The sequence below is a fragment of the Sapajus apella genome, unplaced genomic scaffold (genome assembly GCF_009761245.1).
Source record: "Sapajus apella isolate SASKATOON/1434 unplaced genomic scaffold, GSC_monkey_1.0 scaffold186, whole genome shotgun sequence".
Taxonomy (NCBI): Eukaryota; Metazoa; Chordata; class Mammalia; order Primates; family Cebidae; genus Sapajus; species Sapajus apella.
In genome coordinates this window covers 749,243-774,564 of record NW_022437126.1, presented here as the reverse complement: position 1 = coordinate 774,564, position 25,322 = coordinate 749,243, and the positions used below count along the sequence as shown (strand labels likewise).

At 48.6% G+C, this 25,322-nt stretch overlaps 1 protein-coding gene across 18 annotated transcripts in view; it reads left to right on the top strand.

Annotated features, from left to right (window-relative positions):
• Positions 1 to 6,966: 6,966 nt before the first annotated feature.
• The window catches only part of MINK1 (misshapen like kinase 1), a 64,197-nt gene continuing 45,841 nt past the window's right edge, over positions 6,967 to 25,322 (top strand). For 13 of the 18 annotated variants that reach the window (XM_032268780.1, XM_032268777.1, XM_032268776.1 and 10 more), the window contains exon 1: positions 6,970 to 7,266. In XM_032268780.1, the coding sequence (XP_032124671.1) occupies positions 7,210 to 7,266 (57 nt within the window). In that variant the 5' untranslated portion in view covers positions 6,970 to 7,209. Of the gene's footprint in view, positions 7,267 to 25,322 lie in introns of all 18 variants that reach the window. The other 5 variants (XM_032268782.1, XM_032268787.1, XM_032268786.1 and 2 more) reach the window with 2 other exon arrangements.

Sequence of the window (25,322 nt, the reverse complement as noted above, 5' to 3'; positions counted from 1 at the left end):
CATGCGTCCTTCTTGGAGGAACGAAGTTCTTGTTCCAGCCTCCCATTCCTGCCTACATGGGGCACCAGTCCCCTTCACCCCTCCACCTTATCTCCATCCTACTCCTTCCTCTCCTTCCTTCCTTCCTTCCTTTCTCTCTCTCTCTCTCTCTCGACAGAGTCTTGCTCTGTCGCCCAGGCTGGAATGCAATGGTGCAATTTCAGCTCACTGCAACCTCTACCTCCCAGGTTCAAGCAATTCTCCTGCCTCAGCCTCCCGAGTAGCTGGGATTACAGGCACCTGCCACTACACCCGGCTAATTTTTTGTATTTTTAATAGAGATGCGGTTTCTACAGTTGGTCAGGCTGGTCTTGAATTCCTGACCTCAGGTGATCTGCCTGCCTAGGCCTCCCAAACTGCTGGGATTACAGGCGTGAGCCACCACACCTGGCCCCCACCCTACTCCTTTCTTCCTCTTCTGTCTCCACCTCTGTTCTACTCATCTGTGGCTTCAGGAGCTCAGTCACCTGGCTCCTTAGAGGAGAAGCTGTTGACACAGTGCTGCCTGGGTAGAAGGATGGGCAGGGCCCAACCAGGGCACCTGGAGACCTATGGAGCTGCTGTCACAACTGCAGGTGAAGGAGATGCACCGAGAAGGACCTGGAGAGGCTGCCTCTTGTTCCAGCAACAGCCCTGGTAGAGGCTTAATGAAGCTCCCCTTTGGGAGTCGTTGAGGATGTAGGATTGAGGTCAGGAAGAACTGGACCCAAATCCTAGACTCCTCAATGTGAAGCTAGGTGACCTTGTCAAGTCATATCACTTCTCTGGGCCTCAGCGGTCCCAGCTGGGAAATGGGAATAATACTTACCTAACTTGCTGTCAAGACTCAATCATTGACTTAAATATCTTTTGAGTTCCTGCTATTTGCCAGCTCTGTTCTAGACTCACAGATGTGAGTACAACAAAGTCCTCACCCTTACGGCATTTCTGTTCTGGAGCCTCATTGTCCCATACAGTAGCCACTGGCCACCTTTAACTATTTTTTATTATTACTATTTGTTTTTTTTTTTTTTTTTTTTTTTTTTGAGAAAGAGTCTCGCTCTGTCACCCTGGCTGGAGTGCAGTGGCGCAATCTCGGCTCAGTGTAACCTCTGCCTCCTGGGTTCAAGTGATTGTCCTGCCTCAGCCTCCCGAGTAGCTGGGACTACAGGCACGTGCCACCACACCCAGCTAATTTTTGTATATTTAGTAGAGATGGGGTTTTGCCTAGTTGGCCAGGCTGGTCTCTAACTCTTAACCTCAGGTGATCCACCCTGAGGTGGATAAGTTAAATTAAATTAATTTCAATTTAATTCAATTAAATTGAAATAGCACCCAGCCTATTTCAATTTAAGTGAATTAGAATTGAAAATTTAGTTCAAGCACAGTGGCTCATGCCTATAATCCCAACACTTTGGGAGGCCAAGGTGGTTAGATCACCTGAGGTCAGGAATTAGAGACCAGCCTGGCCAACGTGGTGAACCCCATTTCTACTAAAAATACAAAAATTATCCGGTCATGGTAGCAGGTGCCTGTAATCCCAGCTACTTGGGAGATTGAGGCACAAGAATTGCTTGAACCCAGGAGGTGAAGGTTGTAGTGAGCCGAGATGGTGCCACTGCACTCCAGCCTGGGTAACAAAGCAAAACTTTCTCTCAAAAAAAAAAAAAAAAAAAAAAAAAAAATCAGTCCCTTGCACTAGCTGCATTTCAAGTTCTCAGTAGCCACTTGTTACTAGTAACTAACATACTGGACAGTGCAAGTATAGACCATTTCCACTGCACAGAGTTCTACTGGCCGACCCTGCTCCAGAGGGAGGAGGTGGAATACATGCCCCGTCTATGGAATTTTATTGCACATACCAAATTCAGAATGGTTACCTTCCAGGAGAGGTATACAGAGAGAATGTCACTGGTAACAATGGTAACTTTTTTTGAGGTGTGGGGGAGAGCAGACAGTCTTGTTCTGTCTCCCAGTCTGGAGTGCAATGACACAATCATAGCTTACTGCAGCGTTGAACTCCTGGATTCAAGAGATCCTCCTGCCTCAGCCTTCTGAATAGATAGGACTACAAGCATGTGCCACCACACTTGGCTAATGGTTTTATTTTTTGAAGAGGTGGGTCTTGCTATGTTGCCCAGGTTGGTCTTGAACTCCTGGCCTCAAGTGATCTTCCCCCCTCAGCCCCCTAAAGTGCTGAGATTGCAGGCATGAGTCACAGCACCTGGCCCCTTTTATTTTATTTTATTTATTTATTTTTTGAGAATCTTGCTCTTTTGCCCAGGCTGGAGTGCAGCGGCTCAATCTCAGCTCACTGCAAACTCCATCTCTTGGGTTCAAGCAATTCTCCTGTCTCAGCCTCCTGAGTAGCCGGAACTACAAGCACACGCCACCACACCTAGCTAATTTTTGTATTTTTAGTAGAGATGGGGTTTTACCATATTGGTCAGGCTGGTCTCAAACTCCTGACCTCAGGTGATCCACCCGCCTCAGCCTCCCAAAGTGTTGGGATTACAGGCATGAGCCACAGCACCTGGCCCTTTTCTTATACTGAGTGTATATAAAAGCTGGACATGGTGGCTAGAGCCTGTAATCCCAGCTACTCAGAAGGCTAAGGCAGAGAACTAGGAGTTCAAGCCCAGCCTGGATAACATAGCAAGACCCCCATGTCTAAAAATTTCTTAATTAGTCTGGGCACAGGGGCTCACACCTGTAATCCCAGCACTTTGGGAGGCAGAGGTGGGCAGATCACCTGAGGTCAGGAGTTCGAGACCAGCCTGATCAAGCTAGAGAAATCTCATCTCTACAAAAATATAAAATTAGCCAGGCATGGTGGCGTATGCCTGTAATCCCAGCTATTTGGGAGACTGAGGTAGGAGAATCACTTGAACCTGGGAGGTGGAGGTTGGAGTGAGCTGAGATCGTGCCATTGCACTCCAGCCTGGGCAACAAGAGCAAAACTTTGTTGCAAAAAAAGAAAAAAAATTCTTCTTTTTCTTCTTTTGTACTGCTTTCTTGCAGAGCATGGCTAACTCATGGGCAGCGTGCCTAGAGTCAGCCAAAAAAAAAAAAAATTCTTAATTAAAAAAATGTAAACATATATATTCATGACTTTTTGAATGTCTGAAATATTTTATTTTTGTTCCTTTTTAATTTTTAGACGCAGGGTTTTGCTTTGTGGCCCAGGCTAGAGTGCAGTGGTACAATCACTGCTCACTGCAGCTTTGACTTCCTGGGTTCAAGCAATCCACCTCAGCCTCCAGAGTAGCTAGGACTACAGGGGTGTGCCATGGTGCCCAGCTTATCTATTTATTTATTTTTGAGACAGGCTCTCTGTTGCTGAGGCTGGAGTGCAGTACAGTGGTGTAATTATGGCTCACTGCAGCCCGGACCTCCCTGGCTCAATCGATCCTTCCACCTCAGCCTCCTGAGTAGCTAGGACTACAGGCAGGCGTTGCCATGCCTGGCTAATTTTTTTTTATATATTTTATAGAGACAAGGTTTCATCATGTTGTCCAGGCTGATCTCAAACTCCTGAGCTCAAGTGATTCTCCCGCCTCAGCCTCCCAAAGTACTGGGATTAGAGGCATGAGCACTGTGCCTAGCTCAAAATATTTTTTATTTATTTATTTTTATTTTTTTAAAAGAGAGTTTCACCATGTTGGCCAGGCTGGTCTTGAACTCCTGAGCTCAGGTGATCTGCCTGCCTCGGCCTCCCAAAGTGCTGAGATTACAGGCGTGAGCCACCACGCCTGGCCTTCAAAATATTTTCAATTATAAAAAAATGTAGCGCAAATCCTAGCTCTTGCCCTTCATTCCCACAGCGTCACGCCCCAGTCTCAGAACTGACCACCGACGCAGGAGGAAACCAAGGGGAGTGAAATAAGGAGATTAGGAAGCCTTCCTGGAAGAGGCATGTGCTTGGTGGCTGAAGCATGAAAAGGGGATGATGTTGCCCTGCCGCATCCTCTCGGTTGAGTTAGTTCAGCCCTCCGTTCTCAAAAGAAGCTACTTCTGTGCCAGAATTCCCCCTTCTATAGCAGTCTCCTGGTACTAATTGGCATCCTGTTAATTAGCCTCATTGTCAGCACTAACTGCCTCTTTCCCGAGGGGGACCATTACCTCATTCTCTATGGAGTGAGATAGAGGCAGCAGTTGCCCCAGGCTGGGCCAGGGGTTTGGAGGGCTTCTGCTGCACACACTCTGCCTTCTTTTTAGTCCTGGAGTTTTTTAAATGGAGACCAACCACAGTGAGGTGGGAGTGGGCTGTGGAAGCAGAGGGCTTACAATCAGAAGAGTTGGCTCTAAACCAGAATGGAAAGAGTAGCCTCTATAACTCAGGCATTAGTAAATGTATTGAGGACGTAGTATATGCTAAGTGTTTTACATATATTATTTTATCCTAACCTCCCTATTACTATCATGTCCATTTTACAGATGACAGAGTTGAGCCTCAGAGAGGTCAGTGATTTGCCTAAAGCACTAACTCCAAAGTCTGTCCTTTTTCCTGCTATCCCATAGTCTTGACCTTGAACGACTATAGTGTCTACCCAGACAATGGATGCCTTTGTTAGTTACTTTTTTTTTTTTTTTTTTTTTGGTGAGACAGAGTCTTGCTCTGTTGCCACTCTGGAGTGCAGTGGCACGATCTCAGCTCACGGTGACCTCACCTGGTTCAAATGATTCTGCATTCAGCCTCCCGAGTAGCTGGGATTACAGACAGGCACACGCCACCACACCCAGCTAATTTTTGTATTTTTAGTACAGACAGGGTTTCACCGTGTTGGCCAGGCTGGTCTTGAACTCCTGACCTCCGGTGATCCACCTGCCTTGACCTCCCAAAGTGCTAGGATTACAGGTGTGAGCCACTGTACACAGTCAATCTGTTTTTTCTTTTTTATTTGAGATAGAGTCTTGCTCTGTTGCCCAGGCTGGAGTGCAGTGGTGCGATCTTGGCTCACTGCAACCTCCATCTCCATGGTGGCGTGCACCAAGATGTGCCACTGCACTACAACCTGGGCAACAAGAGCAAAAACTCCATCTCAAAAAAAAAAAAAAAAAATCCCCACCATGTTGGCCAGGCTGGTCTCAAACTCTTGGTCTCAAGGGATCCTGTAATCTCAGCACTTTGGGAGGCCAAGGAGGGCAGATCACTTGAGGCCAGGAGTTTGAGACCAGATTGGGTGACATAGCAAAGCCCTGTCTCTACAAAACATACCTAAATTAGCCAGGGGTAGTGGCATGCACTGCCTGTTGTCCCGGCTACTTGGGAGGCTGAGGCTGGAGGATCCCTTGAGCCCAGGAGATTGAGGTTGCAGTGAACAGAGATCATGCCATTGTACTCCAGCCTAGGCAACAGAGTGAGACTCCATCCCCCCAAAAGGAAGAAGAAAGGATTGACTTGAAGAAGTCAGGCAGGAAGGCCAAATAGATTAATGGGGATAGTGGCTTGAACAAGGGCAATGGCTAGGAAAATGGGCTGGGGGTTAGGGAAGGGGGCTGACTGGATGTGCATCCAAATGCTAAGGAGAAGGGTCCAGAAAGTGTGCTCAGCTATTTTCCAAGGACTTTTAATTTAAACTCTTTTTTTTTTTTTTTTTTTTTTGAGACGGAGTTTCGCTCTTTTTTCCCCGGCTGGGGGGCAATGGCGCGATCTCGGCTCACCGCAACCTCCGCCTCCTGGGTTCAGGCAATTCTCCTGCCTCAGCCTCCTGAGTAGCTGGGATTACAGGCACGTGCCACCATGCCCAGCTAATTTTTTGTATTTTTAGTAGAGACGGGGTTTCACCATGTTGACCAGGATGGTCTCGATCTCTTGACCTCGTGATCCACCCGCCTCGGCCTCCCAAAGTGCTGGGATTACAGGCTTGAGCCACCGCGCCCGGCCTAATTTAAACTCTTTTAAGTGATGTTTATATTAAGGCTGGTGGTGGGGTCTTTCAGAGACAGTGTTGGTGCTGGAAGAGATCTTGAGGATCGTACAGCTGCCCCACTCAATTTCACAGGGAAAGAAAAGGCCAGAGAAGCAAAGCAATTTGCTCAAGGTCGCACAGCATGTCAGTGGCAGAACATGACTCTTGGTTCTTAGATAGCATTATTCAGCCTCCACTAAAGCTAATGGCTGTAGGTGCTGTGCCAACATGACTAGATCTGAGGTGACCCAAGCAATATTTGAAGGGATTGAACGCAGATTCCCTCTCTTCCTCTTTACCACCCCTTCACCCACGCGCGACTCCAGTCAATGAATAATTGTCGAAACAGTTCTTTTGTGCAGAACACCTTGTTAAAAGAGGTGCAGAGATACACGTCTGCAGTAGGATTTCTTATCCTGAGATCTCAGAGCTCCTCGATGCTTCCCCCACCTGCTAGGTGAGGGTGGAAAGGGCATTCCTGAGGCAGCTGGTGCCCCTCCTCTGCCCCCCAACTCCCACGTGGTTTCTCCAGCCAAGTTCTCATGGAGGGGCCCCTCCCTCAGCGGCTCCACTGTTGCCATAGCAATTGGGTGGGTGGACAGCCCGTCCTATCTAGAGGCCACCCAGCCCTCGCGTGGGGAGTTACCATAACAACACCCTAGTAATAGAGGGGGTTGGGGACCGCCCCCTTCCCCCGCAAATGGAGAGGTGGGTGGCTTGATTGGCAGCTGGGCACACGAAGGAAGGAGGAAAAGGGAAGGAAAGGCGTCAAAGGAGATCTAAGAAGGAAATAAGGGAGAGAAGGGACAAAAAAACAGGGAAAGAAAAGGAAACGCGAGTGCGCAGGCGCGCCAGCTGGTGGGCGCGCTGCGCGGCCGCCTCGACCGCCGCCCACTTCTTTCACGCCAGGCTTGCGCGGTCGCTCGGTCCCAGCGCGCGCCTTTCGCCGGCTCGTCTGCGCCTGCGCGCAGGTGTCGGCGCCTAGGGGGAGGGGGCCGCGGCGCGCTCGCGTCACGCTCCCTCTTCCACCCTCCCTGTTCGCGGCCGCTCCGCGCCTGCGCAGGAGAGACGGGTGGCTCGGGTGGCTGGCCTCGGAGCGATAGCGCTTGTCAGTCGGTGGGTCGGTCCTCGCGCCGGCCCTCCCCCTCCCCGGTCTCCGGGGGAGGCGCCGTGGAGTCCGCCCCCGGGGTCCTCCGATGGGGGAGAAGCGGCGACCGCGGCAGTGGAATAACCGAGCCGGAGCGTGAGCGGCCCCGGTACCCCGTTCCCCGCAGAGGCCATGGGTGACCCAGCCCCCGCCCGCAGCCTGGACGACATCGACCTGTCCGCCCTGCGGGTGAGCGCGCCGCCCCCTAGCCTCGCCCTGGTTCCTGTCCCCGCCGCTGTGGAGGGAGCGGGGTGGTTGCACGCCTCACGTGCTCCCGGGCGTCCCCTCCACCAGCCTGGGTCCCCTTGGCGACCCGTGCCCCTTTCCCCGACTCCCGCCGCGGCTGGGTCCCCGCCCTCTGCTCCCTTCTCTCTCCACTCGCTGTAGATGCTGGGAGCCAGTTCGGTCTCCACCCTGTGGTGCCCCGCCCCCACACTTCCCTGCCACCCTACCTTTACTCTGGGGTTCGGGACCCTCTGGTTTCCCCTAAACTTAGCCTCTCCCATCACCTGCAGAATCTTTATTTTGGCTCCTCACCTCCTCTCAGCCCTCTTTTCCACCCTTGCCCTTACTTCTATCTTCTTCCCCTCCTCTTCCTCGGCTCTTGGAATTTTGACTTTGCAACTGTCTCGACAGCCTTCCTCTCATCCCTCTTTCTCTTTCTCGCCCACCCTTGCATCCTTTCCCTGGTCGGAATCTCAGCCACCCCACCCCACCCCACCCCACCCCTCCTACCATCACCCTCAATCCCACGTTCAGTTTTCCCTATCCCTTCTCCTGTTTCAAGTGCAGCAGTTCAGAACCAGGCATTTCCGGTCTCAGGGTCCCTGAATATTACATGACCAACTCTGCAGCGTAGCGGGGCCAGGAGCACTCGGGGAGGAGGGGAGGCATTTCTTTTCTTTGGAAACTATAGCACGGGCTGGGAAGAGGATGTTTACACACACACACACACACACACACACACACGACACATGCTGCATGTGGTCAGGCGGAAGGTTTGGAAAGGCAGTAGGTATTTATGTTAGCTGAGGGCTGGAAGCAATGGAGACCTCTCAGGGTAGGGGCTAATTAGGAAAGTGATTGAGAGGAAGCAACTGCAGCAGGAATTTCTTGGAAATACCCGTGTATTGTCCCTTGTGGGGCACTTACACACTCTGGTGTAGGAGCTTTCTGTAGCATTTATGTTTTTCTTCAGCAGAGAGCTTTGGCTTAAGGGGCAACTTAGTGATTTCAAGGTGAACACTCCAGACTATCAGCCAGGTGGTGTTTTGATCCTATGCCCTTCCAACGCTCTCACCAGGCCAAGGTGTGGGGAGAGGAGGATTTCCCATCTCTAGGTTTGCTTCTCTGGAAGCCCCTGCTTGGATTGTCTTCTCGCTTTTGAGCCAGCCAGAGAGCATCGCCAGAGTGGGAAAAGGCGGTCAGCCACACAGGTGCCCCGGATATGGCTGGAGGGGAGAGGGGAATTGAAGAGAGCAGAGTCATGTTGTTAATTGGGTTTCTCTAGGTGACACAGTTTTTTCTTGCCATTCAGGTCATAATTTGTTTGGTGTAATGTTGGGCTGTGAGACCTGACTGGAGATAAGGTGATAAATTGCTGGGGAGAGAGGATGAACGTTTAATTTCTTTGTGTGCACAGGCACGTGTGTGTGTTGATGGGGAGAGGGCCTGATGGCTTTAGGAGGGAGATTCTTAAGGTCAGCTTAGCCAGGGTTTAAACTGGGATGTCCAAGTTAGTTGGGATATAAGATGGAAATCTAGATTCTGAGTAAAAGTCCCTTAATATGCTCCATTCTGGGATGAACTTCCACCTTTCCTTCCTACTTTGGTTATTGATTAACTCTGGCTACAGGTTCCTGTGGCTGGGGTGACTGAAATACAATAAAAAAAAATGGGTGGGTCAGCCCAGACAAGGTGGCTCACACCTGTAATCCCAGCACTTTGCGAGGCCAAGGTTGGGGGGAGGCATCACCTGAGGTCAGGAGTTTAAGACCAGCCTGGCCAACACGGTGAAACCCCATCCGTCCCTACTAAAAATACAAAGATTAGTTGGGCGGGGTGGCACATGCCTTTGATCCCAGCTACTTGGGATGCTGAGGCAGGAGAATCGCTTGAACCCGGGAGATGGAGGTTGCAGTGAGCTGAGATTGCGCTGCTGCACTCCAGCCTGGGTGACACAGCGAGTCCTTGTCTCCAAAAAAAAAAAGAAAGAAAGAAAGGGTGGATCCAAACCACAACCTTTGCTTTGAACTTTGTGGGACTCTGCTTGGGTTTCTCTAGCCTCTTATGGTGGTTTGGCTTTGACCCTCAACCCGAGATTTCCAGCAATTCCACAAATACCCTCTGACCTTAGATGTGGTATTTCCCTTCTGGACTTCTCAGCTTAAAGCAATGTTAGCTTTCCGCAGTTGCCTGCAGCCTTATTCTCCTCTCCCTCCCCTCAGGAGACCTGGTGACCTGCTCCCAGTGCTTCTGTATGGCCTGCCTTATGCTGCTTGAGAAAGCATCTGCTTCCCCACCTTTCCACCCCAAAATGCAAGGGCTTGAGGGAGAGCTGTACTTCCTTTGAAATGGGGCTAGAGAGAGAGGGCCTCCCTTCTTGCTGGTGACCTTTTCTCAGTGCATGTCCCCGCCCCCCCACTCCACCTTAGAGAGCTGTGGCACTGTCGAGCAGCCAGCTAAGTCATCTCTTGTTCTATTCCTGTCTGTTTTCCAGTGAGAAATGGTGTCTCTCTTTACTACACCATGTTGTGTTGGGGGCTCAGGGAGAGGGATGGTAGAGGAACATACTCAGTATTTATTTGCTGGTCTTAAGGAGCCCAAGGTGTGTTTCTCCTCGTTTCAAGATAAGGCTTGGTTTTCAGCTGGTGATGAGAGTAATCGCCTCATATTAGGGAAGATTGAATTGCGTTAATCTCTTAGCCATGTGTGGGGAGGCCAGATGGACCTGCTACTTTGTAACCACAGCCACACTTGACCTCTTTGAGGCTCCTTTTCTCCACCAGCCTGGTTGCCCTGTGCAGAGAGGAAAAGCATCGGGTTTGGAGTTGCAGTCCTGAGTTCAAGTCCTGGCTTCCTCGCTTACTGTGTAACCCTGGCCCTGCTCCCCTTACTGCAGATTCTGCTAAGAGCCTTCCCCTCTCTAAGCTTCATTCTGTCCTGTACCGTGGGCTTGGTAATAGTACTGAATGCAGAGTTGCTGAGGATTAAATGCACATTAACTACTTAGTACAGTTCCCAGCACATAGTGATCATATATGTGATAGTCCTTTTTGTAGTTATTTTTATCAAATGGCAATCAGAGAAGCCTTCCAGGACAACTTTACCTAAAATAGCACTCCCTCCTCTGCTTTATTTTTATATAAAATTTTATATAGCATTCCCTTAGTCTGCTTTAACTTTCCTCATAGTATTTATCACCAGCTGACATATATATTTCTGTCAGCCCCACTAAAATGTCAGTTCAGTGGCCGGGTACAGTGGCTCACACCTGTAATCCTTGCACTTTGGGAGGCTGAGGCGGGTGGATCATCTGAGGTCCAGAGTTCAAGACCAACTTGGCTAACATCGTGAAATCCCGTCTCTACTAAAAACAAAATACAAAAAAATTAGCCAGGCGTGGTGGCACACACCTGTAATCCCAGTTACTCAGGAGGCTGAGTCAGGAAAATCACTTGAACCTGGGAGGCAGAGGTTGCAGTGAGCCAAGATCGTGCCAGCACTCCAGCCTGGGCAACAGAGCCAGACTCCATCTCAAAAAAAAAAAAAAGTTCACTGAAAGCTAAGATTTTGACTATTTTGTTCATGTATCCCCAGTGCCTATAATGATGTTTTGCATGTAATGGGGGCTCAAATGTTTGTTGAATAAATGCCTGTTATAACAGGTTAAAGCTCTGTGCAATGCTCCATAAACATCAGGCTTCTTAGCCTTCCTCTTGCCCCTCTTTTATTTATACACAATTAAGAATATATTTTTTTCTGGGATGTTTTTAGAATCAGACTTTGCCTGGTGGTAAACCGTTCTGGAAGCCTCCAGCTGAGCGATGCCCTTGAAGTAAAGTTAGGATCATCCAAGAGAAGATGTGGGCCTCTGTGTCTAAGCTTGGTTATATTCCAGGAGAACCTTCTGACTTGGAACTCTTGGCTTCTCACAAAAGATACATGGCGGAAGTGGATGGGACAAGGAGGGGGCAGGCCCCGGGCTGACCTCTTTCCTTTTGCATTGCTCCTTTTGGTTGACCCACTTCATAAATCAAATAGCTTCTTTTTACTGTCCAGCTCAAAGTTTTAGGCTGCAGTGTCCTTGAAACTCTGGAGCTGTGCTTAGTGTTGCTGTACTGAAATAATATCATGAAGCACGTTCAAGAAGGACTTGTTGCTAGGTGGTAGCTGCTAACAGAGATGTTCTTTTTCAAATGATTTTGTGGTGTTGTGTCTGTTCTTTGGAGAAGTGTCTTCGACTTCCTCCTCTCTTCATGCGGCTATGGAGCCAGCACCACTTGGAAAGCTGGCAGTTCTGGGCATGTATTTCTGGGCTGCTGAGCAATGTGGGGCTGCCACTGTGTTCTGATGTGCTAGCTGTCCAAATGTTGATGACAGATGCCTTAGGCAGGAGAATGGGAAGAGTGACCTCCTGCTGCAGAAGTAAGGACATTCATTAGTGACTTTTTTCCCTAGAAAATTGCAAAAGGGGGATGGGTTTGTTTGGAGAGCTCGAGGCATTTAGAGTAAAGTGAAATGCTGCTTTGGCAAATGACAGAAGGAAGATTACCGAGAACTTTGCCAAAACTAGGTGATCAGTTATTCCCTAAACAGAGGGAGAGACACCAACACCCTTAATGCTATGAGATAGGGCAGATTGTCTAGTCCTTAGTGATATGCACAGAGGGGAGGTTTGACAGGTAAGATAACAGTAAGATCAGCAAGGGAGCCAGCTGGTCCACCCTCTCATGCTTACCCCAGGAGCTCAGTTAAAACTATAGTGTATAGAATCCTGACTTAAAATCTGGCCTTCATTCCTTTCAGCATTGAACTGTGTGCCTAAGACAGGGTAACACACAGCTTGCACATGTAAAGCATCTTTGTCATTTAGGGGACAAGATGGCAGGAAGTGTGCAACTGCTCTTGACAAGCTTGTGTTCTGGCATAGGTCTGTAAATAAGGAATGCAGTAACCCCTCAACCCAGAAATATAAAACAATTCTGGACTGGAGAGCATCTCCAGATGCATGTGAGAGTCTGCCTGTCTAATCTTTCTGTCTCCAGATGAAGTTGAATCAGAGAAAGTTATCAATAATCTCCTTTCCTGAACCAGTCAGTCACCATGCATTGGTAGTCTACTGTATTGAGAATCAGGTTCCAGAAACTATGGGAAGGGTGTAATAAACTACTCAGTCCTCTACTAAGCTATTTGACCAGATCTCTGGGAACTTCCACCCAAGCAATGCCTTTCTAAGCCTAGGCTCTCTTTTTTTTTTTTTTTTTTTTTTTGAGACGGAGTTTTGCTCTTGTTACCCAGGCTGGAATGCAATGGCGCGATCTTGGCTCACCGCAACCTCCACCTCCTGGGTTCAGGCAATTCAGCCTCCCGAGTAGCTGGGACTACAGGCACGCGCCACCACGCCCAGCTAATTTTTGTATTTTTAGTAGAGACGAGGTTTCACCATGTTGACCAGGATGGTCTCGATCTCTTGACCTCGTGATCCACCTGCCTCGGCCTCCCAAAGTGCTGGGATTACAGGCTTGAGCCACCGCGCCCGGCCTAGGCTCTCTTTTTCTTAACTGTTACTGTTTTCCTTAATATCTTACAACCTTCAAGGTTGGGACAATTTTGTTAAATCTGATTTCCATGAATTACACTCATTTTCTGTGGTCAGTGGGCAGTCATCTTGAAACCTGGTATTCAGCCCCACTCCCTTCAACATCTACTTTTTGCTACTATCTGTCTTAGTCTTCTCTTTCCTGGATTGAAGACATAGAACACAAAGTGATCAGGTTCATAAGTCAACTCTCAAAGCATTTCTTGAATTCACATAGAATATAGTAAGATACAAAAACATGACTTGGTAGAAAACTTGGATCCTGTCCAAAGCTCACGGCCATTCTCTGCTCTCTCCAGTTATTTCACCATTCTCTTCCCAAGCAGCCAGTCTTTGACTCGAGTCTGGCCTTCCCTTATCTATAGGAAGCTCTTTTAGAGGTAATTGAAAAAGGTTTTTGAGGCTTTTTGTTCTTACTAAGGGTAGGATAGTGTAGGGAGGAGAGGAAAGAGGGATGGAATTGTAGTGACCCAAGGGAGACCCTGGAGATTTTGTTCAGTGCCTAGATAGCCTGAGGTTGTACATGCTAAATGTGGGTAGGATTTTATGCTCTGTTTGAGGAAAGATCTAGAACTAGGCACAGAGGACACAGTGGTGAACAAGACTGATGGTTCTCCTACAGTCTAGTAGTAGGGAGAGACATTAATCAAGTATCATATATTAGTGTGTGTGTGTGTGTGTGTGTGTGTGTGTGTGTGTGTAATTGCAAGCCATGATAAGGACTGTAGCAGAAAACTTTAACATGCCATGAGCGCATATAACAGTAGTTGTTTTGGGCATTTGTTCTCAGGATCTCCTGAGGACTGTGTCATAGAAAAAAAATTGTTTTTATAAGACAAAATTTTTATAAGACAAAAATATTTGGTTGATTGAGAGAGATGTAAATCACATCAGAAAGCCAAACTGGCTTTGCTGCAGAAAGATTAGATGCAGTTGATGTAGCAGGTAGAGTTTGGTGGTGTAGAGAACTGGGAGACCCTGGAATGGGGCCATTCTTAGGGTGAAGCATTTGGTCAATCAAGGGCCAGAAGCCTGAGGATGGGGTGGAAGCTCCAGGCTTACTTCCAAAAGGATTTCTTCTGAATCTTCCTGTGGGAGGGGAAAAAAAGGTTTATTTGTTTGTCTCAAAAGTTAAGAGCATGTATGTGGAAAGATCTTATGACTCATGTAATCCTCATTTTTACTTACTGGGGGAGGGACTCTGGGTCCTGGGTCTCTGGACTTAGATGTGGCTTCTCAAAGTGGGGTATATGAGAGGAAGGTGTATCCCTAGATCTTATTAGCCTAAGTGGTGCCTAGGGTTTGGAAGGTAGGTAAGTCTCACAGAAATGAGAACAAGTAGGCCCAGCCCTCAGCTTAGCTCCTGTGGTCTGTGGGAAGTGGGATTCTTTCTAACATTAGATAGATAGTGTATAGAAATAGACAAGACTCTCGATTTACGTTGTATACAAGTAAAGGATGAGTGGGGTGTGGAGGGGGAGTGTTACTGATTTTGCGTGTTTGAAAGGAAACACGGTTGGGGAAGCCACAAGTCTTGGGCTTCCTGGAGGAGCCAGACTCTGGGAGCCGCTTGAATGTCAGGAAGATGGCAACATAGAAGACAGCGGGGTGGGCTGTGAGGAGAGTTTGGTGGCACAGCCTGTGGGAGGAGTCTGGGCGGCTGGAGAGACATGAATGGAGGAAATGGGGGCGAGCTGCCTAGGAAAAATGCTGATGGTTGGCGAGAGAGGAGGCAAGAAGACCTTTGACAGAGAAGATAGCTGAGACCTCAGGTTCATCCACAGCAGGAGAATTCCAGGGCCACAGGGGACAGGCGAAGTGGGTAGTGTCTAGTTACAACTGGGAACCTCACCACTTAGAGCCTGTGACTCAGTATGTATACATAGCACCAAATGCCTTTTGGTTCTGTCTTGGGCACCTCCGCCTTGCCTTAGGGATGAACAGGCGTTCTGAAAGCAGCCCTGATATTCGCTGGTCTTCTGACAAAGAATGGGAAATTTCTCACACCCTCTCGTTCATGGAGCCACCTGGGGATGAGATTTGAAGGGTTCCGGTTGCCGAATTGCTCCTGGAACCACAGGTTTAGAGGAGTTTTCCGTGAATAGCGGTCCTGGCAGGGACAGACTGAGGATGAGTAGGGCTGAATGAAGAAAATTCTACCTCCTTCAAGAGCCACCTCAACTTCTGTTTTTTCCCCACAAAGCCTCCTCTGATTATGCCAGCCTTTATTGCTCACGTCATCTACTTTCTCACAGACGTTACGATTTAGCATTTGCTTATGTATCGCCTTATATTGAATAATGTCTTATGGTCTTGTTATATATAGAGACTGTGATTCATATTTCCTCTTGATCTCTGTGAAAATGCTGAGCAGGAACCAGGCAGTGGCTCACGCCTGTAATCCCAGCACTTTGGGAGGCCGAGGTGGGTGGATCACAAGCTCAGGAGTTCAAGACCAGCCTGACCAACATGGTAAAGCCCTGTCTCTACTAGAAATACAAAAATTAGCTGGGTGTGGTGGTGCGTGCCTATAATCCCAGCTACTCAGGAGGCTGAGGCAGGAGAAACTCTTGAACCTGAGAGGCAGAGGTTGCAGTGAGCCGAGATTGCGCCACTGCACTCCAGCCTGGGTGACAGAGCAAGACTCCATCTCACACACGCACAAAAAATGCTGAGCACACAGTAGAGGTTCAGAAATTACTTGGTAAGAGACGTGGATCTGGGTATGTGTGTGACTGGTCCTTTCCTACTAGATTCAATCTACAAGCAGTACAGGGTGCCTAGTATATGCTGGGCACCGTGGGATGCAAATTGATACAGGTGCTCACTCAGTGACTCTCAGCCAGGGCACTGCTGGCCTCCAGGGGGTGTTCAGAAATGTTGAGGAGGGAGGATTAATTGCCATGATGTTTTGGGAGCACTAATGGCATTTGGCACACGGGGATCAGGGACATTAACCATCCTGCAAAGTCTGGGACAATGCATCGAAGAACTGTTTTTCCACCCCGATTGCCACTAGTAGTACCTCTCATGAACTTGTTATAGACACAGGAGCAACCCAGGGAAGGACTGGACATGTTTCTTCTATGAAGTAGGAAGTAGTTCCTAAGTCCCTGTGTACTTCTTTCTGGGTAGAGAGAGGAATATGGGCTCCAAATTACCCTTATGCATGGCACATATCTAGCAGCTTTTATTTGTCTGCCAGCATACCTCTGGAGGTAAAATGGGTAGGCTCGCAGCCAGACTGTAAGGAAGATTTTCATGTTCTCTTTTCACCACCCACCCACTCCTTCTTTCAAGGCACATTTATAAGAAAGTGGCTGAAGCTTGCAATACTTAGTCTTTAATTCTAAGTGACTCAGTAAAGAGTCTTCAAGAAAACCAGTGTACAGAGTGCCTGCCCAAAGCCTAAGCAGCGTGAGGCAAAGATGGTCAGGTGCAGCCTCTGAGAGAGGGGCCAGCACATCATCTCTTCTCTGGGGTCTTTTCATCCCACACTTGTCTTTTTGAAGGCAGAGGTGTGGTGAGTGAATGTCATTACCCACATCTCAGGGGTCAGGGGGTGACCAGAGAGAGTAGAAGATGCCCTGCCCTAGTGTATCCTTTGATGGTGGGTGAGTAGCTGGGAAGCAGCACAGCTGAGCGGGACGAGCTGTTCCACGTCTCACTGTTTCCCAATCCGAGTCAGGAGAGCTGAACTTGATCAGCTCCTGGCCTTGTGTAGCTAAGGTTTGGAGGAGCTGGAGAGAGGCCGCCTAACCTTAACAAGGTCATTCCTCACAGTGGGAACTACCCGAGCCCCACGTGTCGGAGCAGGGAACAGACAGGATGTGGATCAGAAGTTGGTTGGGGCCGGGCATGGTGGCTCACACCTGTAATTCCAGCACTTTGGAAGGCCGAGGCAGGCAGATCACTTGAGGTCAGGAGTTCGAGACTAGCCTGGCCAAGATAGCGAAACCCCCATCTCTACTGAAAATACAAAACGTTAGCCGGACATGGTGGCAGGTACCTGTAATTCCACCTACTTGGGAGGCTGAGGCAGGAGAATCACTTGAACCCAGGAGGCGGAGGTTGCAGTGGGCCAGGCCGAGATCGCATCACTGCACTCCAGCCTGGACGACAGAATGAGACTCTGTCTCAAAAACAAAAAGAAGTTGGTTGATTCTAGTAAGCCTTTCTTTTTCTGTCTGTCTTCCATTTGGAACAAAGATTACTCTGATACAAGTCATTTATATTATGATGCAGATTCATTTCAGAAGGGGGGCGTTTGGGGTTGGAACAAGAACAGTCATGAACACTTAATATACAGGAGGTTCTTTCCTTCAGTAATCTCATTGTCCCTCTCAATAACCCTTTGGGATGGAGGATATTATCCTCATTTGCAAGAGGAAGAAACCAAAGCTTACAGAAATTAACTTGGAAGTTAAGTAACTTGTCTGAGACTGGACAGCCAGTAAGTAGCAGAGCTCACATTCAGCCTCAAGTCTGACTTCAAAACCTGGGCTGCCATACTGTTGGAGTGAGGCCGCTCCTAGGTGGCAGGGCATATGGTGGGGGGTGGGCACTGAGGGAGGACAGGAGGGCAGTGTGTCCCTGGCACTCTAGACTATGTGCAACTAGTATTGACTTCTGCCTGTTTTTTGGTTTGTTTTTGTTTTTAGACGAAGTCTCACTCTGTTGCCCAGGCTGGAGTGCAGTGGCACGATCTTGGCTCACTGCAACCTCCACCTCCAGGTTTAAGGGAGATGGGACTGTCTCAGCCTCCCAAGTAGGTGGGACTACAAGCATGCACCACAATACCCAGCTAATTTTTGTATTTTTAGTAGACATGGGGTTTCACCATACTGGTCAGACTGGTCTCGAACTCCTGACCTCTGATGATCCACCCGCCTTGGCCTCTCAAAGTGCTGGGATTACAGGTGTAAGCCACCAGACGCGCCCAGCCTGCCTGTTTTAATTGTAAATATGTGCTATTTTTGTGACTGTGGTAAACGGGTTTTGTGGGCTTACTGAGGACTATAGCATTATCCATAATGTTTCTTGGTAAAGTTTTTGGAGACTTTTGGAATATGGCCTGTTTCATGGGTTGGAGAATGAGAGATAGTTACTGCCCTCTAGGAGCACATGGCCTCTAGATCTGTGTCTTAATAAAGGACAGCTTTTATTCGTATTCCTGGGTCTTTTTGGGGTGGGGAGAGTAAGTGGCTTCAGCCTAAGCTAAACTGCTGGTAGGTTGGCACTGGGGAGCACATGTTGGGAATACAGAGCTCCATGGGGCTCGCACCCAGAACTCATAGAGATTTCTAAATGTAGGACTGCTGGGCAGATCACTGTGATGACAGGAAGAGAAGGACATGCAGAAGAATTCAGAATATTTGGTGTGAAGGAAAGAGAATTGAATAATTCGGAAGAAAGCCTGCTCTTCAGAGAGAGGAGAGGAGGGCTGTCTCATTTCCCCCTACCCTTTAAAAATATGCACGCGCGCGCGCGCGTGTGTGTGTGTGTGTGTGTGTGTGTGTGTGTGAGAGAGAGAGAGAGAGAGAGAGATATTTGTTTTCTTTTGAGACAGAGTCTCACTCTGTCTCCAGGCTGGAGTGCAGTGGCGAGATCTTAGCTCACTGCAACCTCCACCTCCCAAGTTCAAGCGATTCTCCTGCCTCAGCCTCCCGAGTAGCTGGGACTACAGGCGTTCGCCAACACACCCGGCTAATTTTTGTGTTTTTAGTAGAGACAGGGTTTCACCATGTTGGCCAGGATGGTCTCGATCTCTTGACCTCATGATCCACCCGCCTCAGCCTCCCAAGTGCTGGCATTATAGGCGTAAGCTACCATGCCCAGCTGTGTGTGTTTTTAATGTGATTAAGTATATAAGACTTACCATAATAACTATTTTTAGGTGTGTGGTTCTGTGGCATTAAGTACATTCTCATTGTTGTGCAACCGTAACCACCATCCAGCTCCAGAACTTCATCATCTTCCCCAAATGAAACTCTATACCCATTAAACATTAACTCTCTCAACCCTCCACCTTCCAGCCCCAGGCAACCACCATTCTGCAGCTCATTGTCTTTTGTGTGTGCAGAGTTGAGCAGAGGGTCTGATGTAGCAGATACTTAGTATTTGTTGAGTCAGGCTAGGTGCATGTTTCAGAAGTCCATGTATCATCAGCCAACCCAGAACACAACCCCCTCCTAGCTCTAATGCAAGATGACAGGCTTCTGAAAGGGATTTTAAATGAAATGGCTGCCTGGAATCACAAGAGGATTGGGCAGTAGCAAGAGAAGTTAAGGGTTTCTGTTCCGTATTCAGTTCTTTGCCATCCCCCAGCCATGACTCGCGTTCTGTTCTGCTGTGCTCATGTTTGTCATCTTGCTTGTTTTCAGCCTCTGACTTCAGCTCATCCTGGGGGTCTGGTGGGTAGGTGCTAGAGGAAGCTGGAAATAAGGTTATTTAGGGGATGAAGATAATAGAATTTAACAGTATTTCTGCATTAGTATGTGAGGGGTACATGTGTTAAAGGGGAGGTCAACCCTCCTGGACCTCCAGGCCTGGACAGTTGAGAGCCAGGTCAGGCTCTGTATTCCTCTGGTGTTCATATCATGACCTGGAATTGAGTTGGATCTTTTTTTTTTTTTTTTTTTTTTTTTTAGACGGAGTTTCACTTTTGTTGCCCAGGCTGGAGTGCAGTGGCGCCCTCTCAGCTCACCATAAACCTCTGCCTCCTGGGTTCAAGTGATTTTCCTGCCTCTGCCTCCCGAGCAGCTGGGATTACAGGCATTTGCCACCACACCTGGCTAATTGTGTATTTTTAGTAGAGATGGAATTTCTCTGTGTTGGTCAGGCTGGTCTTGAACTCCCCATCTCAGGTGATCCACCCACCTGAGCCTCCCAAAGTGCTGAGATTACAAGGATTACAAGTGTGGGCCACTGCACCCAGCCAGATTTTTTTCTTTTTTGAGACAAAGTGTCACTCTGTCCCCCTGCTAGAGTGCAGTGGCATGATCTCAGCTCACTGCAGCCTCCACCCCCAGGTTCAAGTGATTCTCCTGCCTCAGCCTCCTAAGTATAATAGGTGGGACTACAGGCGAGTGCCACCATGCCCAGCTAATTTTTGTATTTTTAGTAGAGACAAGAGTTTCACCATGATGACTAGGCTGGTCTCAAACTTCTGACCTCAAGTGATCCACCTGCCTCGGCCTCCCAAAGTGCTGAGATTGCAGGTGTGAGCCACCACACCTGGCTGAGTTGGATATTTTAGAACAGAGATGACCAATGTGGTGGCCTCCCTGGCCTTCTCACTTACCCTCATCCTCGCTGTTTACAGTTTTTTGTTGACCTTAATGGGGAAAGAGGAAAAAGGGAGGGAGAGACATGCTTGTTCTTCCAGTGACCCAGGAAGAGAGGAGGGTTGGAGAGCCCCCTGTCTTAGAGGTCAAATACAAGCCACAGGGGCCTCAGGCTGGTAGGCTGGGGTGCTATCTTTAGGGTATACTATTGCGGATTGTGCCCTTATTACCAAGAAAAAGCCTGTAGCGCAAGAGACCTCTGCATTTCCTCACAATAGTGTCAGATTGCAAGGATTGAGGGAAGGCTTGAGGACTCATGAGGTCTTTTTTCTCTGTCTCTGTGTACAACCTTAGAGGAGGTTACATGTATTTAATAATACCTTCCAGGAACTGCCCAATACCGAGTGGCCCTTCTCACCACAGTTCCTCTTACTGCAGTCTAAAGCCTACTTTTGTCTTAGACAGATTCAGTTCTGAATGGCAGTCGACTGTTTTCCTCGGACTGAGTCTCAGTCTGCCCCACCCAAATGCTCAAAGTTTGAATGAAGGAATGTTCCAATTGATAACTCCTAGAAACAGTGACATCCTTAGGTGTTATCCTACAGTCTGCCTGGATGTTGTTCTCATCACCATCGCTAATAAAAGTAACAAGTGATTTAAGTGTTTGTCTTAAAAGTAGAGCATCTCTGGACCATCTTATTACTTTTTTTGAGACAGGGTCTTGCTCTGTTGCCCAGGCTGGAATGCAGTGGCATGATCGTAACTCACTGCAGCCTTGAACTCCTGGCCTCAAGTGATCCTCCCACCTCTGCCCCACAAAGGGCTAGGATGACAAGCATGAGCCACTATGCTCAGCCCCATCTTACATTTCAGAAGGGGCCAGCAGTAGGCCAAGATCTCAAAGCTGACTTTTTTTTTTTTTTTTTTGAGACGGAGTTTCGCTCTTGTTACCCAGGCTGGAGTGCAATGGCGCGATCTCGGCTCACCGCAACCTCCGCCTCCTGGGTTCAGGCAATTCTGCCTCAGCCTCCTGAGTAGCTGGGATTACAGGCACGTGCCACCATGCCCAGCTAATTTTTTGTATTTTTAGTAGAGACGGGGCTTCACCATGTTGACCAGGATGGTCTCGATCTCTTGACCTCGTGATCCACCCGCCTCGGCCTCCCACAGTGCTGGGATTACAGGCTTGAGCCACTGCACCCGGCCTGACTTTCATACTCATGCTTCATCGCTCTGCTGCATGACCCAGTCCCCACCAGAAACAAAGATCTCATGTGAGATTGATCAGTGTGGGGTCCAAAGTGTAGTTTTTGCAGATTAGGTGTGTTTCACAAGTTAACAATGAATGTACCTGCTACTGCCCAAATCTCCTGTTCTGGCCTCATAACCTCCTCAGGTAGCCCAAATTGCACATCTATAAAGAGTTGTCAGTAGGAGGCCTGCTGATACAATGGGCGTTCGACTTTGCCTTTGAGGCAACATGATCCATGGAGTGAACATGACATTAGGAGCTGGGCAACCTGGTTCTAGTTTTGGTTCCATTTCTTTCTTTCTTTTTTTTTTTTTTTTTGAGACGGAGTTTCGCTCTTGTTACCCACGCTGGAGTGCAATGGCGCGATCTCGGCTCACCGCAACCTCCGCCTCCTGGGTTCAGGCAATTCTTCTGCCTCAGCCTCCTGAGTAGCTGGGATTACAGGCACGCGCCACCATGCCCAGGTGAATTTTTGTATTTTTAGTAGAGACGGGGTTTCACCATGCTGACCAGGATGGTCTCGATCTCTTGACCTCATGATCCACCCGCCTCGGCCTCCCAAAGTGCTGGGATTACAGGCGTGAGCCACCGCGCCCAGCATTTCTTTTATTTCTTTATTTAGATGGAGTCTTGCTCTGTCGCTCAGGCTGGAGTTCAGTGGTACAATCTTGGCTCACCACAACCTCTGTCTCCCAGGTTCAAGCAATTCTCCTGCCTTAGCCTCCCAAGTAGCTAGGACTACAAGCACGTGCCACCACACCCTGCTAATTTTTTGTATTTTTAGTATAGATGGGGTTTCACCGTGTTAGCCAGGATGGTCTCCATCTCCTGACCTCATGATCCGCCCGCCCCAGCCTCCCAGAGTGCTGGGATTACAGGCATGAGCCACCTTGCCCAGAAATTTTAATCTTAATGGCTGCGAGTGAGTCACTGAGCCCCAGGTATAGACCTGGAATTCTGTGGGCCTGGCTTCCCTTTCCCAGTCCTAGAGCCTCCTACTATTTCAGGAAAGTCTTCCAGCATCACTGCAAGAACGAGTAACTTCAGAATCTTAAAACTGAACATGAAACTCCTGTTTGTCCTGACCCCTGAGTCAGGAATTCCGTCAATCACTGGGCAGTCACTCTGCCCCTGCATGCTGTTTTGTGTAAAAAAGCTCTGGACCCACCTAGAGAAAGCATTTGGCCTGAAGGGCAAACATATGCCTCACCCTTGGGGATACACAGCTTTGTTGGGATGTGAGACACAAGACATTCACACAAAAATGTATAAAGAGCTTTATTGAAAGACACAGATTCAGGGCTGGGTGGCTCAGGATGCTTGGCTCCTTACTCTGCCTTGCCTGGAGATTCCAGATTCCTGCCTTGGGCCTTTGTGTGCTCCCCACCCCTGCTCCTCCCTTGGTTAACTCTTTTTTTTTTTTTTTTTTTTTTTTTTTGGAGACAGAATTTTGCTCTTGTTGCCCGGGCTGCAATGCAGCGGTGCAATCTCAGCCCACTGCAACCTCCGCCTCCCATGTTTAAGCAATTCTCCTCCCTCAGCCTCCCTAGTAGCTGGGACTACAGGCATGTGCCAACACACCCAGCTAATTTTTGTGCTTTTAGTAGAGATGGGGTTTCTCCATGTTGGTCAGGCTGGTCTCCAACTCCGTGCCTCAGGTAATCCACCCACCTTGGCCTCCCAAAGTGCTCGGATTACAGGCATGAGCCACCATGCCTGGCCACTTCGTTAACTCTTGCTTGTTCCTGTGGTCTCAGCTTAAATATCACTTCCTTAGCAGGCCTTTCCTGGATCCCTTCCCCATCATGACCTCCCTTTAGTCTTTATTTTCTTCTCTCTCTTTTTTTTTTTTTTGAGGCAATGTCTCTCTCTCTCTCTGTCATCCAGGCTGGAGTACAGTGGCGCAAGCGTGGCTCACTGCAGCCTCCTTGAATCTTTCTGGTAGCACTCTGTCCTTTTTCATCAGAGTTGTCACAGGTATCATGTAATTATGTCTTTAATATCTGCTTCCTTGACTAGACTATAAGCTCCATGAAGGAAGGGACAATTTCTGTTTTGCTCAGTGCCACATTCTAGTATCTAGCAATGCCTGTACATAGCACACAGTCAGTATTTGTTGAATGAATGCATGAGCTGGCTCACCAGGCTATAGAGTTGGCACGAAAGGTGTCTAGGAAGGTTTCTTAGGATAAAGAGGAGAGACAGGCCTGGTGAAAAGTCGAGTGAACATGTTTGCTCCATCCTGCTGGTCAGGAAGTTCCCCTTCTGTCTCACCTACATCTCTTCAGCTGTAATTTATTCTGGGTTGGTCCTTGGTGGGGCTAGAGAATATGTGGTCTCCACCCTTTGGAGAGTAACCCTGTTCTTCCTTTCTAAGAGTGTGATTCAGACAGTCCTTCATCCCCTTCCCGCTGGCCCCACCCGCTACCTGTTCTTCCTCCAGCTGACTCAGCTTCACACCCTCTTCCCCTCCTCCCAGGGTCTCTTTTCCTGTCCCCTTGTCTTTCAGAGCTTTCCTTCCTAAGTTTTCTCTCATGGCCTCTCATTGGTCTTCTGGAATTCAAAACCATATGGGCACAGGTCACAAGTTTTCTTGGTCATGAAGCTTCCCTAGTCTCTTCCCTTGGATTTGTGGACACCTGACTCCCACAGTAGGAGGCTGGCAATGAGGTATAATGATTTGTTTGTGCTGCAATTGAAAACCAGCAGCAAGAAGCCTTATTATTATCCAAGCCCTGATTACTAGTGTTGTCTTCCTCCGTTAGCTTGGTATCTGCTAGCCTGAACGGGCCTGGCATCTCCTTTCTGCCCCCTCCCACTGCCATGCTGTGTCCTTCCTTGCTCTCTCTGGTGTCCGCTTCCCAGGGACTGCCCTTGCTCTCTGCCCCTATCAGTCTGCCTCTAAGGCCACAGGTCTGTTTTTCCTCCCTTCTCTCTCACCTGCCTTCCTCTCAATTCTACTTTTTATCTTGTTTCTTCTCCTGAGCTGCCACTCTTCACCCCAAGTCCCAGTAACGCCAAATCCCAGTCTTAGTAAATCACTTTTTACCACAGTTTTGCCTTGCTCTGTGGGAGCTAATTTCTTCATAATGACTCTATGTAGCACTTTATGGATTTTAAAATGTTTTTACATTGGTGAATTCTTTTGAACTGGGCCTGGGTAGATAAGGAAAAGAGGCTTGCAGATTTGCCTAAATTATACAGAAGAGTCAGAACCAGTGCCCAGGCCTTCTGATTCTTAGTGCAGTAAACACTAAGCATTCCCTATCATTTCATCTCACCACATTCCTGTCTTGTTGTCGGTCTCAGCTAAGAAAGCCTGCCCCTGAGTTACCCATCTTACAGCCTTCCTGCTCGCTGTCGGCCCCCTGCGTTGGGGACTTCTTTGGTCTTTCTCACGCAGCCCAGCCTCTGTCCGTTTCCTTCTCCCGTCCACTGTGCTGAGCTCTTTTCTCTTCTGGGAAGCCTTTCCTTCATCTTTTCTCACGCTGTTGTCTCCTGACCTCTTTGGGCCATTATTAGTGTTCCTGTTTGGTTTTTGCCCACCATATAGGAATTCCCTGCCTTGAGACAGTCCACTGTAGCCAGGCATGGTGGCTCACGCCTGTAATCCCAGCACTTTGGGAGGCCGAGGCGGGCAGATCACTTGAGGTTAGGAGTTTGAGACCAGCCTGACCAACATGGATAAACCCCGTCTCTACTAAAAATACAAAATTAGCTGGGCATGGTGGTGCATGCCTGTAATCCCAGCTACTTGGGAGGCTGAGACAGGAGAATTGCATGAACCTGGGAGGCGGAGGTTGTGGTGAGCCAAGATTGCACCACTGCATTCCAGCATGGGCAATAAAAGCAAAACTGCATCTCAAAAAAAAAAGAAAGAGAGAAA